Source organism: Octopus bimaculoides, chromosome 20 (assembly GCF_046866305.1).
Source record: "Octopus bimaculoides isolate indiv1 chromosome 20, ASM4686630v1, whole genome shotgun sequence".
Lineage (NCBI taxonomy): Eukaryota > Metazoa > Mollusca > Cephalopoda > Octopoda > Octopodidae > Octopus > Octopus bimaculoides.
The window spans coordinates 25362755-25382000 of record NC_142947.1 but is presented as its reverse complement, the minus strand read 5'-3'; the positions used below and the strand labels follow the sequence as shown (position 1 = coordinate 25382000).

Below are 19246 nucleotides of genomic sequence, written 5' to 3'. Positions count from 1 at the left end.
GTTTATCCCTGTGAATGAAGAGATATGCAACAATTGCATAAAAGCAACCAGCAGATGCTGGTAACATTACGAAACAGACAGCAAGATCGCAACCACCCAGTTCAAGGATAAGAACTAGCCATAAACTTAATGTTTACATTCTAAGCTGGGATGCTTTATAAGAAGATAAGACTGGTCCTAGAATCTGACGAGAACTTCATTTTATTACATGTAGAAAGACAAAGTTGACCTCTGCATGATTACAACTATGCAAATGGAGTACTGCACTTGGACAGATTGGACGTACTGCACTTGGTCAGATTTCATCATCACAGTACAAATCCGTAGAAGAGAAACAAAGTCCAATGACTTTAGTTCCACCAGTTTACTGAATAGCAATGCATTGCAAAACTTATCGGTGAATACGAAGGGCCAGCGTCAAAATGTGAGCATACACATGCATATAAGCACACATTCACGCATACACACACGCATACATTACTCACACACACACACAATACATATATTTACATACATGTACAAACAACGGTAGTGCCCGAGCATGATCGCAGAGTTAAAGTATTTTATATACATACATATGTGTGTGCAAGCGCATGTGTGTTATATGAAGGATAAAGTGTTAGTGCATGATGGTGGATTAGGCGATATATTAGTGTTGGACGAATTGCCTTATAACTGAATTTGCCTTCAACTGTTCTTAGTTTTTCCAATGGAGGACAACACGGTGTGGAAAGAGAATGGACAGCTACTTTGGTAAATATGTATGTATGTATGTATGTATGTGTGTGTGTGTGTGTGTTTGTGTGTGTGTGTGTGTGTGTGTGTGTGTGTGTGTATATGTAAGCAGGTATGTGGCCGAGTGTATTCAAAACATTTCTTACCTGAGAGTAAGTGAATTTGATGGGACTGATTTGTCTGCCGGCGATATTTATACTATTCCAATCACGTGTATGTGTAACTCATTGTATATGATTCGAGATCTGTCTATCAACTTCGACGAAAACATGCAAAGGCGCATACATACGTATAGATAAGTTCAACCCTCACACACATAATTTTGCGTTCGAATACATATACGACTAAGTATATTTACGAATGTATCTTATCAGTATAAATTGATGCATATGTACGCATATACATACATACGTACACCCACACACAGACATACACACACATTCACACACACACACATACAGTATATGTATCTATTTCTGCATGTGTGTATGTGTGTTTATAGATATATATATGTATATGTATGCATATATGTATGTATATATGTCTGTATGTACGTATGTATGTGTGTAAGCGCGTGTTTATATCTATATCTATATCTATATCTATCTATCTATCTCTCTCTCTCTCTCTATATATATATATATATATATATAAACGTTAGCGTGGGAGTACCCGCGCACGTGTAGTAGGATTACCTACGCATAAGGTACATTCCCACGGTTCTTTATCTTCACTGATTAGACACTTTCCTCATCAGCAAATTCTTCACGACATGGCGCGACTGTTTTAACCCTATCCTTCTTTAATTCATTTATCTTCAGTCTTAAAAGATGGAATTTCAAGATGATCCAGTCGCTTGAGTCCAGTCTCTATACTTAAAAATCCTCTATATCACTGAGATTGCTTTCACAAAAATGTCATTCTTAATACTCATTGCATACAATATGCAAATACTAGCTTAATTATTAGTTGATAATCCCGTTGTTTATATAGTGTCACTGGCATCCTTCTATGACCATTGGATATCCATTTCATGTCGCTCTGTCTACCGCAATATAAACAGGTACTATAAAGAACCTCAATTCATTCTTGTTGTTAGTTCAGCTAAATATTGTTTTCAAAGGCTCATTATATCATTGAAGTGTCTCGTGGGCTGCTGTTGTGTTATAAATCTTCTCTCAATCTCTTGTCTTTGTCCATGAATTTATTTCTTTTCCCGTTACGAAGCCAGATTAACTTAATTGGGAAGCTTCAAAAATAGAAAAGAAGAAAATTAAAACGAAAGCTTCAAAAATAAAAAAAAGAAGAAAAAGAAAATGAACCTGGTTCAGTCATATCTCCATCTCTTATAAATTTGTGTGAGATTGGTCCTATGTAAATATTAATATATGTGAACGATTGATGTTCCAATTTTTAACCTCTTCAGATTTTTTACATAGCTAATGATCTTCGGAAGATCTTAAAGACCCATAGTTCTCATTGCTTATTATCTAGAATCTTTGTCTCCACGTGTTCAACCAGATAATGAAGAAGAATCACTAAAAACAGTCATCATGGCATCCTGTGCAGCTCACTTGCTCTTGAACCTCTCAGGCCTTGGGATAGACGTCTGACGCCATTCCATAAACTGAGACTTAGCATAAGGAATCGGTTGTGCTTCAATCCCTCAGACAAGATCCGAAAAATATGTTTTCATTGGCTTCAAGAGCTTCCATTGGATCAGAATAGACTTCTATCTTTCTCTGTTTTATTTCAACTATCAACTACTGAATTACCGACTTTGCACACTGCTTAGGATACCCAAAGTCTTCCTCCATCTATTGTAATGCATCATAATCACAGTCTAGTCGTGTAGCGAGTTCATGCATTATGACACGTCGGGCTGCGTGAATCAGTTCATCCGTTTATATATCTGATATGCTACGTCTAATTTCTCTTTTGTTCGCCTAACAACACTTTCTCGTTCAATAAACTAGATTGTGCATGTAGTATTGGGAAAGGAATCATATTGAAAAATTTTCTGTTGTTTCGAATATATATGACAGTATAACCATTTCGTCTGCATTACTTTTCAGTTGGTGAATATATATATATATATATATATATATATATATATATATACACACGTACACACACACACACACGGACGCACATACACACACACAGATACGCACGCACAAACTCACAAACACAAACACACATGTATATATATATATATATATATATATATAATGTTCCAGAGGATGTAGCAACCGTTACCAATGTAGCATAAGAACTTACCTTAGGGGATCATTAACTAGATTCCTTAAGGGTCGTTCTCACAGTTTATATTTATATTATAAGGTTTTTAACTTTTAAATTCTTCTTAAAAGTATTTGTGTGTAAAATATTGCTTATGTATGCAGGGAGAGAAGGTTTCATCCGTAATGTTTAAGATATTGTCTGTTGATTGTATAATATTTAATTTTTCAGTAATTCAGAGTTTTGTACTCCGTCAACTGTTTTTCTTGATTTTAGCAATAATATTCCATTCTATTCGGGAGTTGCTTCTTCCACCTTCTTTCAATGTCCATATCTATATTTGATGCTTTTTGTTTTTTGTCTCTGAATGATGCAAGGTGTTGCGTATACCTTTCTTTGAACGAGTCTCCCATCATTCTGATATACGTCTTTGGTATTCAGTTAGAGTCCGTGACTTGGATTTGTATACGAGTTCTTTCTCGAGACAGCTGTTGTTTAGATGGCAGCAGTTTGAGGATCTGAAGTTGCAGTCTTTCTGGGGTATTTCTGGTGTCTTTATGTTTATTGTGATTAAGTATTATTGTTCTAACATTGGGGAAGCAACGATAGCTAATTCAACAGTGTTTCTGTTGAAGATTTTGTGGTATTTGTGTGAAGTTGTTGTCTATCAGTTTTAATAAATTCGGTGCTATGTCACTAGCTATAAATATGACACAAGCTTCACAAAACAAGGAAGAAATAAGTCGCAAACTCTACACAAAGAAGAAATAAGTTCCAAAGATGTACAACTTCAGTATACAAGTACAAAAACACTATGTCCAGAACAAAAGCAAACAAATAATGCACGAAATTTTTTAAATGATCGAAAAAACAAATCCAAGGGAGACAAACTCAAAAAATGCCTCTTGATTCATTGCTTCATTGTTTCGTTTACGCGAATTTACGATATATCCCGTGAACGAAACGAAACTGTTTCCCAAAATGGAGGCGAATACCTTTCTCCATGTGATCGGCTTGAACAGTTGTTAAGATACTAGGATATTTTCCTATTCTTCTTAACATGAAACCAATGGTAGCTTTGATTCACAAATAAATAAATATATATATATATATATATATATATATGTTTTTATAACATACTTACATACATACATACATACATACATACGTACGTACGTACATACCCCCCCACACACACATATATGCACCTACCTTTGATGTTGTCAGATGTTCTAGGTCCTCCTCAGAAAAACTGACTTCTTAGTTCCTTAGCTTGCACATCTCTTCATGAGCTTACTCTTATTCAGAACAGACTCCTGGTTCTGTAGTCACAACTGCAAAGTTAGTTGCTAAGGTATCTTTGGGACGGATTAATCTAAACAGCTGGTCCTCACAATATTCCCGTTGTTGTCTTAAAACAGTGTGTTACTGAGATGTCTTCCTTTCTCTCAAAGTTATTTAATTTTTGTCTTGCTAAATCTTGCTTTTCATTATGCTGGAATGTATCAAATTCTCAATTCTGAAGAATGACGGTGATCTAAACAAATATCATCCAGTTCATCTCCTCTCTGTTGCTAGCAAGTTGTTTGAAAGGCTCATTAGCATTAGGTTGGTTAAGCTTCTTGGAAACGTAGGGCTTCTTGTTGGAGTACAGTATTCTTTCGTAGCTCTAGTCCAACTGCTGATCTTCTGACTCTTATTACAATTCACATCTTCCGGTTATTTATTCCTTTCTGGTCACTGTGTGCTTGTAACTAATCAATGCCAGTGTTTCTCAAACTCTATTCTTGGTCCAACTCTGTTTCTCCTCTTCATCAACGACTTTCCTGCTAATGTTCCTCAATTCATCACTGTTTATGCTGATAATACTACTTCTTTTTTTTGTCTCTTTCTCTGGCATTCTTTCATCCTTGAAACGGTTAGAATTCGATGCTAAACTTGCGGTGAATCTGTAGGCTATTAAGAAATGGGACAAGAAGTGGCTAGTAACTTGTCAAAGCACTAAAGAAAGGCTCTTCTCTGAAATTGCTTGGACTTAATTTTCTCACCCAATCTTTTTGGGAGTTCCTATATACAGTCAGTTGGCAGGTCTGCTTCCGTAAGGTGGAGGTCATTGTATAGGTCATAAGACTATCCCATATGGGAGGCACGTGTGTATCTTTACAAGCGCAGATATCGCCATTATATGGAAAACTGTTGTCATACTTGGGCAAATGCACCATCTTGTGACTTAGATTTTTTCAATCGGGTTCAGAAATCAGTGTATTGAAATCTCCATAGATTTCGATATGGGACGAAGCGTATGTCATACTCCAACTATTAAACCTTTTTATGCTATACTAGAAACTACCAGAATAGTAGTTGTATACGAATGCACACAGACACACAGACAGATACACACACACACACACACACACACACACACACACACACACACACACACACACACACACACACACACACACACACACACACACACACACACAACACACGCACGTATCTATAATTTCAAATCCAACTGCATATTATATATGGAAAGTACAACATGCCTGGATTTAAATACAATATTTATTGGAAAATAAAATAATTCTTCGGTTATTTCCGGTTAATCTCGTTTTTTAACGCTGTTTTTGAAATACCTGTGTGTGTGTATGTTTATGCGTGTGTGCTGTGTGCGCACGTGTGTGAGTGTATGAGAGAGAGAGAGAGAGAGAAAGGACAATGCATTCACTTGTATATATGCATATATATATACACGTGTATATAGAAATATATTATATATACATACACACACATAAATATGCAAACATACATAAATGTATAATAAATACACACACACACGCACACACACACGCATACATATATATATATATATATATATATATATATATATATATATATATATATACAATCAAAATAAGCAACACGGATTTTAAAGATGGTTGCAGTACGCACGTTTCATGCTACTCCATTTATTTAAGTAATGCGAGCATTACATTAAATGCCATATGTAGAGCAATCTTCAGCAGCACGAAAATGCAGAAAATTACAGTAGAATAGACATATTATAATTGTGGAAACATTTCAAATCCAAGTGGGTGGAAGAATACATAAAAATCCATCTTGATTTGAAATGTTGCCACAATTAAAATATGTCTATTCTACTGTAATTTTCTGCATTTTCGTGCAGCTGAAGATTGTTCTACATATTGCATTTAATGTAATGCTCGCATTACTTAAATAAATGGAGTAGCATGAAACGTGCGTACTGCAACCATCTTTAAAATCCGTGTTGCTTATTTTGATTTTTTGATCACTTAGTTTTTGGAATGGTTTTTATATAATACCATACCATACTATATTCTGTTGCCTAAACATAAGTACCATATTCAATTTTTGAATCTAAATCTAAACTTTATATATATATATATATATATATATATATATATATATATATATATAAATTTCACACGGGCGATTCTTTCATGTCTTCGGATTCACGGTCAAACCGCTGAGTGGAATTGCACGAAAAATTACATGGATGTGTAGAATGACCGGTGGTGGGTTTTGTATTCTATTCATAGCTCCCATGGTTACTGAGATAGTCCACTATAATAATACTCTTGTGTTTATGAATGAGAAAGGAAGGGGTGATAAATTAATAAGGAAGGAAGGGGTGATGTCATACTTGGTAGTGGGATAATGAACATTTTACGCTTAAAAAAATAAATCAAACAGTGTTTCAAATCTGTGTGTATATGTAAAAGCGGGTATGTGAATATGTGTGTGTTTGTTAGTGTGTGTGTGCGCAATGGAAGTGGGATGGTTCATCTTTGTTCGCTTAGTATTTGAGTTTATGTTTTGATTTGGTTGAATTTTAGTTGGTTTTTTTTTTTTTTGCTAGTCAATTGTGTTTAGCGTTTTGAAAAAAAAAAGTCAGTCATTCTAAACTTGTTTTCTAACATAAATGTGCCAAAACAAGTCGAATGCTTACACATAGTAGGTTTTACATCATCCAAACCGACAGGGTGAAACCGGGCTTAGCTGCTAGTATATATATATATATATATATATATATATATATATATATATATATATATATATATATATATATATATATATATATATATATATATATATATATTCTCCTTCACTCCACACATTTACATACTTGAAATGACCAAGTACAAAGTTTTTCAGTCGAGAAAGTTTATTGGAACGCTAAAATCTTTCTAGGACTAGTTGAGCGAGAAGGAGGGAGAAGTAACTATATTAGACTGACAGATTGACATTTACTGATAAACTGACATGTTAGTTTTATCAAATCAATTTCAATAATAGAGAAGGTATATAAATCTAATGATACATCCTTGACTGCTTTATTTTAGGAGTAAAAGATAAATATATGAAATATACACTTTCTTAGTCTATTGTTAGAAATGATACTCCCTATAAATCAGGTTATAAATTTTGCAATTTATGTTTATTAGAATGTATGGGAATTTTAAATTGTACAAACAAACGTATTAACGAACAAAAAGAATCACTTAACCGATACGTATATAAAGAATATTACGCATTTCAATACTTCAGAATTTCACAATAAATTTATTACAATATTATAGAACTTCCTTTACTAAATGTATATTGTTAGAGCCGCTGCTTTAGCAGATATTATTTATATTATTAATATAAGGACAAGTATGCTATGTATACGAGTATGTACGTCTAAGCAGGGTGTATGTATGCCACGGTCAAAGAAATCAATTGCTGTTTCTGAAAACAGTCTGAATGACTCTTTTCCATTCTTCTCAGTTTCTGAATGTTTTGCCTCTAATGATCTGAACAGATGGAAATCTGTAGAGTGTATGGAGGATGTGGCAGTATTTCCTATCCTAACAATTTTATTATGAAGGGTGTGGCCGTGCATTATCTTGTGGGAGAATAACACCTTTTCTATTTCGAAATAGTTTCTCATTTACACGATCAAGTTGCTGGCAATAGACATCTGCATTGTTGTTCCTTCCATTTCAAGTAGGTCGTAATGGAGAATACCTTGCATGTTCCACCAAGCACAAAGTAAGGATCTTTGTGGATGGGGCTCTGGTTTTTGTTGTTGGCACTGGCTTCTTATTACGTGATAACCATTGTCTTACTCGTTTTCTGTCGAGTTCCAATTCCCTCTTTGCGTATTTTCCCAATTTGCTTCAGTTTTTCGTGGCTAGTTGAACATGACATTCAATTTTTGCACCAAATTTCTGGTGCTTTGACATAGACCCTATACAATAGTCTCATTCAAAAGGTTGGCATTCAGAGTGGGTCGTCTTCCAGAGTGAGGCTTATCGAATATATCACAATCGCCATCTTAAAACATTTTAAACCACAGCTGACATATACTAGCTTTCACTGCATCGGATACACTTCACAAATGCTTTTTATTGCTTTTGTAGTGGTACCTTTCTTTCGAAACTCATACAGAGGTGTCAGAGATAGTGCAGGAAAAGTGGGGGGCAGGAGGAAAAGATTTGACAAAAGAGATGGAGGAGTCTAGACTGTATGTATATATTATACATATACATACATACATACATATATATATATATATATATATATATATATATATATATATATATATATATATTGCATTGCCCAAACGACCTGAACATTAGTTTCAAGGTTCATCCAAGGCTGAGACCAAGAGCCATACGTCCCCTGCCCAATTCAGAATCACAACGTATAGGTAGATTGCGGTATAATTTCTTTCTTCAACATGCCCTGCCCTTTTTAACATTGTCCTGAAACAGATAAACGAGGAAAAGGATACTATCAGCTCTAAACCGAGTCTAGACAGCTTTCTTCAAAGAATGCCAGACAAGCCACCGATACCTGGATACAACTCACTCAATAAGAACTCATTACTTGAATGGACCATAGACCAAACTTGACTGTAAAAAGGATTTAGATAATCATATCAGGTGGTGCTATTAAGTTAGACATGGCCTGGACCGATCTTTGGTCGAAACAAATCTAAGTTTTATCTAAGTTTTACGTTTTTATATATAAGATTTGACAAAAGAGATGGATGAGTCTAGACTGTATATACATATATATATATATATATATATATATATATGTGTGTGTGTGTGTGTGTGTGTGTGTGTGTGTGTGTGTGTGTGTGTGTGTGCGTGCCTATGTTCCTTATGCATTCGAAAACTGAGTTGCCGATTCAGTAATCTCTCGACTACCAAATAAACTTTATTTTTATTTACATATTTTCTACGTTATTTCAAAAACTAGCTATAGCTATTTAAAAGACACTGCTCTACAGCAACCAGGTGGCATTAGAAAATGAAAATAATCTCACACTTTCAATTTGAAGCACAATTGCAAGTGTTGCATTACAAGAGGGACGATGTGTGAATAATGTATGTAATACAGTTGTATATCCGTCAAATGTAAATAATGTAAATAAATGAAAGTAAAGTTTCTCCGAATTAGTCACTCATTAAAAGACATCCATTTCTCTATGTTATGAGGAAGTACAGTCATTCAATCCCTCGCTCTCTTCACACACACACACCTGCACACGCACACGCAAAAATACATGCAAAAAATATGTATGCATATGTGTACATGTACGTGTACATGAAAGATGTGTGTGTGTGTGTGTGAGAGAGAGAGAGAGAGAGAGCGATTGGCTGCCACTTACATGCGAAAAATACATACATGACAACATACACCTTCACTCACTCTCTCTCTCACACACGCACACACACACACACACACACACACACACACAAATGCGCGCGGCGTGCATAGAGGCACATACGCTTGGTAAAACTTCTCTACGAATTATGTTATTTCTTACAGTGTGCACGCGCAAAATTACAGCTCAATTCAAATTGAGATAATCGTTTTCTATTCTGTAATTCGTGTTTGTGATGAGCGTATTTAAGAACCTGATCTTCGATATAAAGTACTAACCTTTAAAATTTTTCGTCTTAAAGAAACACTAAAATCTCCGTCCCAAACGTTCAACCATCGCGTTACAAAGCTTTCAAAAAGTTACAAACTCCCCATATTTCACTTTTAACTTTTTGGAAATCTGCATTTTAGGTTTTCTGGTGGTTGGTGGTCTAGTATTTTTTACGTCACCTATTTCAGTACAATTCTACGCATGCGTGAAACATCAGAGAAAGTAAAACATTGGGAAGTTTTAGCTTTTTGAAAGCGGGTAGGTGACGTGTTGGTGACTGCTAGAAGGAGCATTGAGTTTTTCATTGGGAAAAAATTAAACTTTAAAAACTATATGTATTTCCCAGATTCGTAATCTCTATTTTTCTACTCGGATAAAAAAAATCAAAAAAAAAAAAAGTTTACATATTGAAAAATTGCGACGGGGACGGTGTGGGAAAGGATGGGGGTAATTCAAATTTTGAAAATGTGATTTCTGGGTAAAAGAGTAATGACCAACTTTTACATGATGTTACAATACATAGTTTGTGATCCTTCTTAGGAAAAGAAAGCACGTTGCTGCAGACCCATGTAAATTGTACCCTCCCCGCCTTCACTTTTAAACAAACAATAACTTCCATTGCGCTACTATATATCAGCTGTGCTGATTCTGCCCATAAGAAAGGAACAAATAATACAATGTGGCTGTAGGTCATAACACCCGGGTAACGTCGGGATGCATTGCTAGTGTATGTGTGTATATACATATGTATGTACACACACACACACATATGTATTGATCGTAAGTACACTAGAACATGTGCATGCCTTCACTCACACATGTGTGCGTCGATAAACACAATGAGCATAAATATAATTTGTAGCAATAGATACATGTAGGCATGGGATTCACGCGTGCGTGCTTTTGCATTCATGAGTGTGTGCGCATATGTGTGTGTGCATATGTGTATGTGTGCATATGTGTGTGCATATGTGTGTGCATATGTATGTGTGTGTGATTTCATCTGCAGGGAAGGTGATGGACTTAATATTTTAGGATGCAAATAAAATTGTGCTTATTGACTGCCTTCAGAAGGATCACACCATCAGTGGAGAGTACCATGCTAACTTGCCGAGGCAGTAATGAAAGACTATCAAGACCAAACGCCCAAGAAAACTGACGAAATGGGTTTTGTTCGATCAGGACAATACTCCAGCGCACGCGCCGTTGGTTTCAGTGGCTGCCGTGTGTGACTGTGGCTTTCAACAGGTTGATCAGCTCCCCTATTCTCCTTATTTGATCCAATCTGTCTATCATCTGTCTCCCAACAGAAAAAAAAGGTTTTTTTAAAAAGCACTAGGCTGGGAACCAACATCGCAGTGATGATGACGTCATATCTGCTGTTGATGACGCTTTTGACCAACGGAATGAAAGTTTCTTCGCCAACGGAATCCAATTCTGCAACATCGTTGGAAGACGTATGAGGATCGCAAGGGTGACTGTTTTGAAACATAAGCTTCATTTGCTCACATTCCATGAGAGTATCTAATTCAACCTATGAAATTTTCAGCCACCCCTCATAGGTCTCTAGCAGTGGGGTGAGGGAGCTGATTGAACAATACGTTAGATTTTTGTTTTTAGATGAGTCCTTGAAGTTATTGTAATGTGTAAGTTGTCATAAGATTTCTGGTTTAAAATATGGTGACTAATTTTAAATTTGGTATGCTAACTAGTGTTAGTATGTTTCAGTGATTGCATCGAGAACGTCTACATCATCGGTCAAGCTGTAAGAAATAGTAGTCAAATCTCCTTCAAATTTCACCATACAGTCTTAAAAACGAAGTACATATTGGAAATTTTAGTTCTTCATATTCCATTTCTGTAAAACAGAATTGGGCTAAACAACAAACGAAGCAATAAATTCTTTCTCTGAATTTATTTTACGATGCAAGTAAATAATGGTCAAGAATAATTGCTGATTTGGAGGCTAACAGACTGAGAATTTGTCTTTATTAAATGGTGTCAAAGTATATGGGACTGATTACTCAATTGTAAATCTGATGAGAATCTGATATATAAGACATATTTATCAGGCAATTGAATAAGTTTTATCCTTTTACATAATACTATATTCTTACAGTGTCACAACACAAGATGACACTTCTAAATTTGTTCCAAATTCATTTTCCAAATATATATAAGTAAACCACAATATGTCTTTGCTTTATGCTTTTAAAGAAAGTAATTTTAGTGAATTCCGAGGATGAACTAGTACTCACACACACGCACACACACACACACACACACACACACACGCACACACACACACACACACACACACACACACATGCATACACATGCATACACGCGAAAAACACACGCACGCACATACACACACAAATATATGCGTGTATGTATATATGTGTGTGTGATGGGGGGTATCTATATATATGCATGTGTGTGATGGATTCCAGAGATTCTCAGTAGAGTAGACACTCAAATGATACGAACTTTAGTTTGACTACGATGGCTTTTCGCACAACCAATTCCGCGAGCTCTTCGAATTCTAACACTTTTTCACTTCCTCCGTTTTTATTTTTTGTGTCGCTTGTTCTCTGTGCAAGTCAGATATATTAATATAAATATCTACATATTTATACTTAAATATGCATTGTCATTAAGAATATGGAGGACAGAAATTTATATATCCAGTTTTATTCTGCTGTCTATCACGTCTTTTCAATTCTGCACCTACATATGCTTCTACTGAAAAGGATAGCCAGTATTTTTGAGTGGTGAAAGTGAATGCGGTGGCCGCTAGGATTATATATCCCTATCAAACTAATTTGGAAATTCACATCTATGTGTGTGTGTGTTTTTGTGTGCTTGCGCGTGTGTGGTGTGTGTGTGTTTACATGTATTTATATATATGTATGTAGAAACAAGAATGAAAACAACATCAGGATTATGTTTAGATATTTATTCGGCAGATATTCCAAATATATTTTCAGTAATAAATACATATATTAACATACATGTTTATGTGTATATGATTTAACATTTCTACTTAGAATATAGGCGTGCTTGTTGGTTTCAAATGCTCCAGGCGTTTGTGGATATCATTGACCAATGTAGTCCAGGTGGAACCCAATAAAGCTGCCCAAGGTTTGAAGAATTCCAAAGCTTGCTTAGCAACTCTAGCGTTGACGTCGTTGATGTGGGTAATAAACTGAAAGTATAAACAATATGCAATTTCATAAGTATTTTCACAGTTGTTAAAGTTAATCTCAAACAAGATATTACTTCCTCTCCTGCTTTTATGACGGTCAATTCCATCGGAGGAGGTCATTTAAGATAAAAGCAAATATTTTTACTCGCGATCTGACCTGGAATTTGTCATTTGATTGTTAGCCCCGTTTCAGTAAACGAATAGCAGTTAATCAGCGTTACCATTGAACCTTCTTGTTTGCTTTTGACAAAACAATGTCTAAGTATCAGCAGTATATCTTATCAAATCTTTAGAAACTTATAACTGGGAGTTATTTCATCATTCCCAAACTGGGGTTAGGAAAATATATAATTCGAAATTCACATCTATATGATAGATTCTTCTATTTGACATCACAATACGAAAATTAGACGCAAATTTGAAATATGCAAATTATAATCAAATTTCATTCTTATTTAAACCTAAAGAAATTAATAATGATGGCCATTATCCACTTCCATTGAAACTAATTGGATATTTCTCGCAATTTTAACCAAGTTGTACGATCATTGTAGAGAAAGAAATGGCTTCACGTAGTGCACAATCTCTGATTTAATTTTTATTTCATTTCATTGAGAGTTGGCTATAAAAATAAGGAGAAAAGTGTCCGACGAAAACATTATTACATAATAGATTTTCAGTACATTTGTAAAACTTCCATATTTCAAAAAACGATCACTTACAGTCTTTGCCAAAGTTTTGATATTTTCTATGTGAGGTTTCAGCTTGTCTTTTCCATGGGAAATAGCTTGGTGCAAGAAATCATGCAAATCATGGAACTTTCCGTGAAGGCGGCCGACAATACGACGAAGTGTGTCATTGATTTTATCGAAGATATCGATTAAGTCACGTTTTTGGTGAACGTCGTAGATGACCTGCAAAAATGAAAGGAATTAGTTAAAATGTTACAGCAAGTTATAGGCGCCGGGATGGTTCTGTTTATAAGAAGCTGCTTTGCTACCGTTACAATATGTACGAGAGTTGAAAGAATACTAGGGTCGATTCGTTCGACTAAAATTCTTCAGAATTGTGCCCCAGTATGGCCGTAGTCAAACGACTGAATCAAGTAAGTGATAAAAGACAAAGGAGTATTTGATCGATATTGTAATTATGGGTTCAATAACAAAAACTAAATTGAATGTCAGAAATTTTGATGTTGCCATTTTCAAAAATGACCACATCCATATTGCTGTCATTAGTTGATCCCACGTCAGCTCTGTTCTACCGACATGTAATCAGAATTGTTTCATCCGGGTCCGTAACGTCTTCACCTTGACACATGATATACAATGTTATGTCAGTCTTTGATTTGACACAGATTTGGCTTCTATTGACAGTAGAAGTGGTACTAACTAGTCGTTTGCTGTCCTTATATTCAACATATGTTTAATGTAAAGAAGACCACAGATAATATAAAATACTAATACGATGCAAAAAATTGCCAGCAACATTTCGGAAGAACTACATCCATGAGATTACACTTCTCTTCTTGGATAAGCATTCATTATGTTCTGATTCGTTATTGACTCATTCTAACAAAACGAGAAACACTGCTGTCGTTCATAATTCTCAGATTGTCTATCTAGCGATTCATATTACGTGATCAAAACATTTGGACATACTCTCATAAACTTCAAAGGATATTGACAATGTAGTTATCACATACTGCACGCTTTCATGTGTTTTTAACAAATTCTTGATTATGAACAAATCAGCTCAACAAAAATATAATTGGATCAATAGCCAAATAGTCAATAGTAAATTAGGAGGCTTTGCAAAAGCTGTATTGTAGGCATCACTCATACGACGTATTGTAAGCCGTATTGTAACCATCACTCATCACTCAAACACAAGGCTATAAACATTTCTCATCAAAAGTTAATAAAACATTTTTCATAATTTGTTACTTACAGTTGCCAAAGCCTTTTCAAAGATACTTTCAAACATTTGTTCGATGTCAGTAATGAAATGCCCGCTCTCTGTAAATAACAATATATATATATATATATACATTAAAGTAAATAATTTTCAAGATGTTGATGTAAATATGTATGTTTCTATTTTTTGCGTGAGTGCGTGCGTGTGTGTGTGTGTGCGTAAAAAATGACGTGCATATATTTACAAAATATGGAAAATAGTACAGTCGATGAAATGGTTTCAACCCCGGCAAGTGCTGCTCGAACAACCCTATGGTCAAAGACATTTCATCTGTAATCATCTCGTGTGTTTGTATACTAATTCTGTCCAATGTGTCAGTCTCTCTCACATCATTGCGTGTATCATTTGGGGAGATTGGTACCATGACCAGCTAGAACCACCTACGAAAGATCTTTTTCTCAAACAAAAGACAAATCCAGATAGCAAAAAAAAAAAAAATACAAAAAAATGAAAAATACAAACAAATCAAAATTCGCTTCCTTACTTTCCATGGCATCAATATCTGCCAACAATTCATGGATGAATTTCTGGGTAACTTCGGGTCCCTTTTCAATACCATCTGCAATCTTCTGGGCAGACACACGAAGGTTCTCATAAATCTTCTGGGCAAACTACAGAGATAATATATGTATATATGATTCAATAGAGGGAGAATCAACAAACAAAGTACTCCAGGGACAGATAAATATCAATTTAAATACAAAACCGAAGAGCTACAAATAATTTCATGTTATTGTGATACTTGAATAGTCATATTTATAAAATATGCCATGTATCTTTCAGACGCTGTTTATGCGTTATATATATGTATGTATATTAAATACAAGCCCACTGGACAGTAAGAAAATAAGGAAAAAACGTGGGAAAAAACAGGAAGAAGATTGGTGCAAAAAATGGAACGGTACAAAAAAATAAAACAAGAAAACTAAGATCCTCGTCTTCTTTCCTTGCTGAAAGCTCATTGAATACAACTGGTTCAGAATAAAAGATTACAGAAAACATGCCAAAGAGTATTAGACAACAATTCAGTCCGGAGCGGCTGGTGCCCTCCAATTCGAAAGAAGTTTTCTTGATAACGTTTCTTCTTTCTCGTTCCATTTTCTGCACCCACCATCTTCCCTTTCTTCGACTTTTTTCTAATGTACATTAATATACTTACTTTGGTCTTGAGGTCAGCGAAAGTGTGAACATGAGAGATAACGCTGGTCACTTCTTCGCGGAGAGCCTCACCAAATTTGGCTGCTAGTTTCTGGATCAAACTGTATAAATGATATACGGCTGCATGTATATATATATATATATATATATATATATATATATATATTCTCTTTTACTCTTTTACTTGTTTCAGTCATTTGACTGCGGCCATGCTGGAGCACCGCCTTTAGTCGAGCAAATCGACCCCAGAACTTATTCTTTGGAAACCTAGTACTCATTCTATCGGTCTCTTTTGCCGAACCGCTAGGTTACAGGGACGTAAACACACTACCATTGGTTGTCAAGCAATGGTGGGGGGACAAACACAGACACGCAAACTAACATACATATATATATATATATATATATATATATATACATATATACGACGGGCTTCTTTCAGTTTCCGTGTACCAAATCCACTCACAAGGCTTTGGTCGGCCCGAGGCTATAGTAGAAGACACTTGCCCAAGGTGCCACGCAGTGGGACTGAACCCGGAACCATGTAGTTGGTAAGCAAGCTACTTACCACACAGCCACTCCTACGCCTAAAGTGTTGGATGCTTACAGCACCTACGTTTCCCAAGCGTTCACCCATCTAAGTACTCACTAGGCTCAACGCTGCTTAACTTCGGTGATCGGACGAGAACCGGTGCTCTCAGCGTGATATGGCCGTATATATACATACATATATATATATATATATATATATATATATATATATATATATATATATATATATATATATATATATATATATATATATATATATATATATATATATATATATATATATATATATATATATATATATATATATATATGTATATATATATATATATATATATATATATATATATATATATAGTATATATATACATATGTATATATATATGTATATGTATATATATATATATATATATATATATATATATATATATATATATATATATATATATGTATATATATATGTATATGTATATATATATATATATATATATATATATATATATATATATATATTAAGCACAGATTAATGTGATAAGAAGCTTGCTTTCCAACCACATCGTTCCGAGTACAGTCCCAGTGTATGGAACCTTGGGCAAGTGTCTTCTACAATAGCCTCGCTCCAACCAGAGCTTTTTGACTGCATTTAGTAGACGGAAACTGCATTTAGTGAAAGAAGACCGTCGTATATATATATATATATATATATATATATATATATATATATATATATATATATATATATACATATATCTATATATCTATGTGTGTCTGTGTATGTGTGTGTGTGTGTCTTTGAGTCTGTGTTTCTCCCCTTCATTACCGCTTGAAAACCGCTGTTGGTGTGCTTATACACCAATAGAATAAGTACTTGGCTCAAAAAAAAAAGTCATGGGGTCAATAGGTTAAACTAAATCACTTCAAGGCAGTGCTCCAGCACGGCAGCAGTCAAGTGACGGTAGGAAGTAAAAGGAAAAAAGAATATATATATATTTACTCACACGCAGACAAACTTATACATATATACACAATTTTATATGCATGTATGTAGATATGTATTATCTAATTAAAAGCAATTTCTGATTCTTAAATGATTTGAGTGAAAGTACGGTTGACGGCCAGTGCTGGTCTGTTTATATCATCGTCTCTTAGCGTTTTGCCCAAAGAAACGGACAAAATAAGTAGCAAGCATAAGAAAGTACGTAGCCGCAGTCTAATGACTGAAATTAGTAAACGCAGAAATGAACGATATATATATATATATATATATATATATAGACGCACACCCGCACACCCGCACACCCGCATGCACGCATACACACACACACATACATGCATGCATGCATACATACATACATACATACGTATGTGACGAATGTATATATGTACGTATGTATGTATGTATACATACGTATGTATAACTAAAAAGAAGATGGCTTTAGTATTTCCCTACTTTTCTGTGACCTCACCTCAATTCAGATGGTGTAATGTGAATGCCCTCAGCGGTCAGAGTTCTCTCGATTTCTGTCCCGGCAAGTTGCTCCAGTTCCTGTGTAGCTTCTTTGATAAGGAGGTCGAATGCTGGAATGTATGCAGAAAGTTAGATCCCATGAAAGCACATACGAATAAAAACATTCACTCAAAGTCAAAGCATAACCCACAGCTCCTCACATTGTTTTGAATTCTACAAGTCTGTATCAGCCGAAAAAAAATCTAAAGAAACGTCTATAATCATAAATAGTTTAGATGTAAATAATTGAAGCTAAAAATGCTGCAAAAAATTTTCATTATACGCACACGATACGTGCGCACACGATACGTGCGCACACGATACGTGCGCACACGATACGTGCGCACACGCACGCACACATACATGCACAGACACACACAAACACACAGAGATACACAAACACACACACACAGAGTCACACATTCACACATACCACACGCATCGATACGTCAGACGTACATACATTTACATACAGGTACACTTAAACTACACATCCATTACTAGATGATCGTTGAAGACTTACCTTCTTTCTCAATCATAGATGTGATTGAGAAAGCCTGACAGGCAGCTACGAAAAGGATGGCAAGGTAGAACTTCATCTTTGTCACTGAAAAAAAATAATACGAAAATTATATTTATGAATATATCTTCTAAATCTAGCAATGAAAGCAGAATAGCCAACTTAGTTGACCCTTCGTTCATCCCAGTTCTCCCCTGTTTATCCCTGTGAATGAAGAGATATGCAACAATTGCATAAAAGCAACCAGCAGATGCTGGTAACATTACGAAACAGCCAGCAAGATCGCAACCACTCAGTTCAAGGATAAGAACTAGCCATAAACTTAACGTTTACATTCTAAGCTGGGATGCTTTATAAGAAGATAAGACTGGTCCT

At 35.1% G+C, this 19246-nt stretch overlaps 1 protein-coding gene and 1 pseudogene across 1 annotated transcript; both read right to left on the bottom strand.

The window, feature by feature from the left end:
* Positions 1 to 12896: 12896 nt before the first annotated feature.
* Positions 12897 to 18961, bottom strand: LOC106883889 (uncharacterized). Its single transcript, XM_089337847.1, has 7 exons — positions 18875 to 18961; positions 18311 to 18422; positions 16297 to 16396; positions 15622 to 15748; positions 15111 to 15178; positions 13883 to 14074; positions 12897 to 13160 (listed from the first exon to the last, which is right to left on the bottom strand). Exons 1-7 carry the CDS (start codon positions 18948 to 18950, stop codon positions 12999 to 13001), a joined length of 837 nt encoding a protein of 278 aa, XP_089193973.1. The 5' UTR covers positions 18951 to 18961; the 3' UTR covers positions 12897 to 12998.
* On the bottom strand, positions 16896 to 17014 carry LOC149131634 (5S ribosomal RNA; annotated as a pseudogene).
* Positions 18962 to 19246: the final 285 nt, after the last annotated feature.

Coding starts and splice junctions, on each gene's coding strand:
- LOC106883889 (XM_089337847.1), bottom strand. CDS start 18,950: ATGAAGTTCTACCTTGCCATCCTTTTCGTAGCTGCCTGTCAGGCTTTC. Junction 15,179..15,621: donor AGATATTGATGCCATGGAAA/GTAAGGAAGCGA, acceptor TGTTATTTACAG/AGAGCGGGCATTTCATTACT. Junction 14,075..15,110: donor TTGAAAAGGCTTTGGCAACT/GTAAGTAACAAA, acceptor TCATTTTTGCAG/GTCATCTACGACGTTCACCA.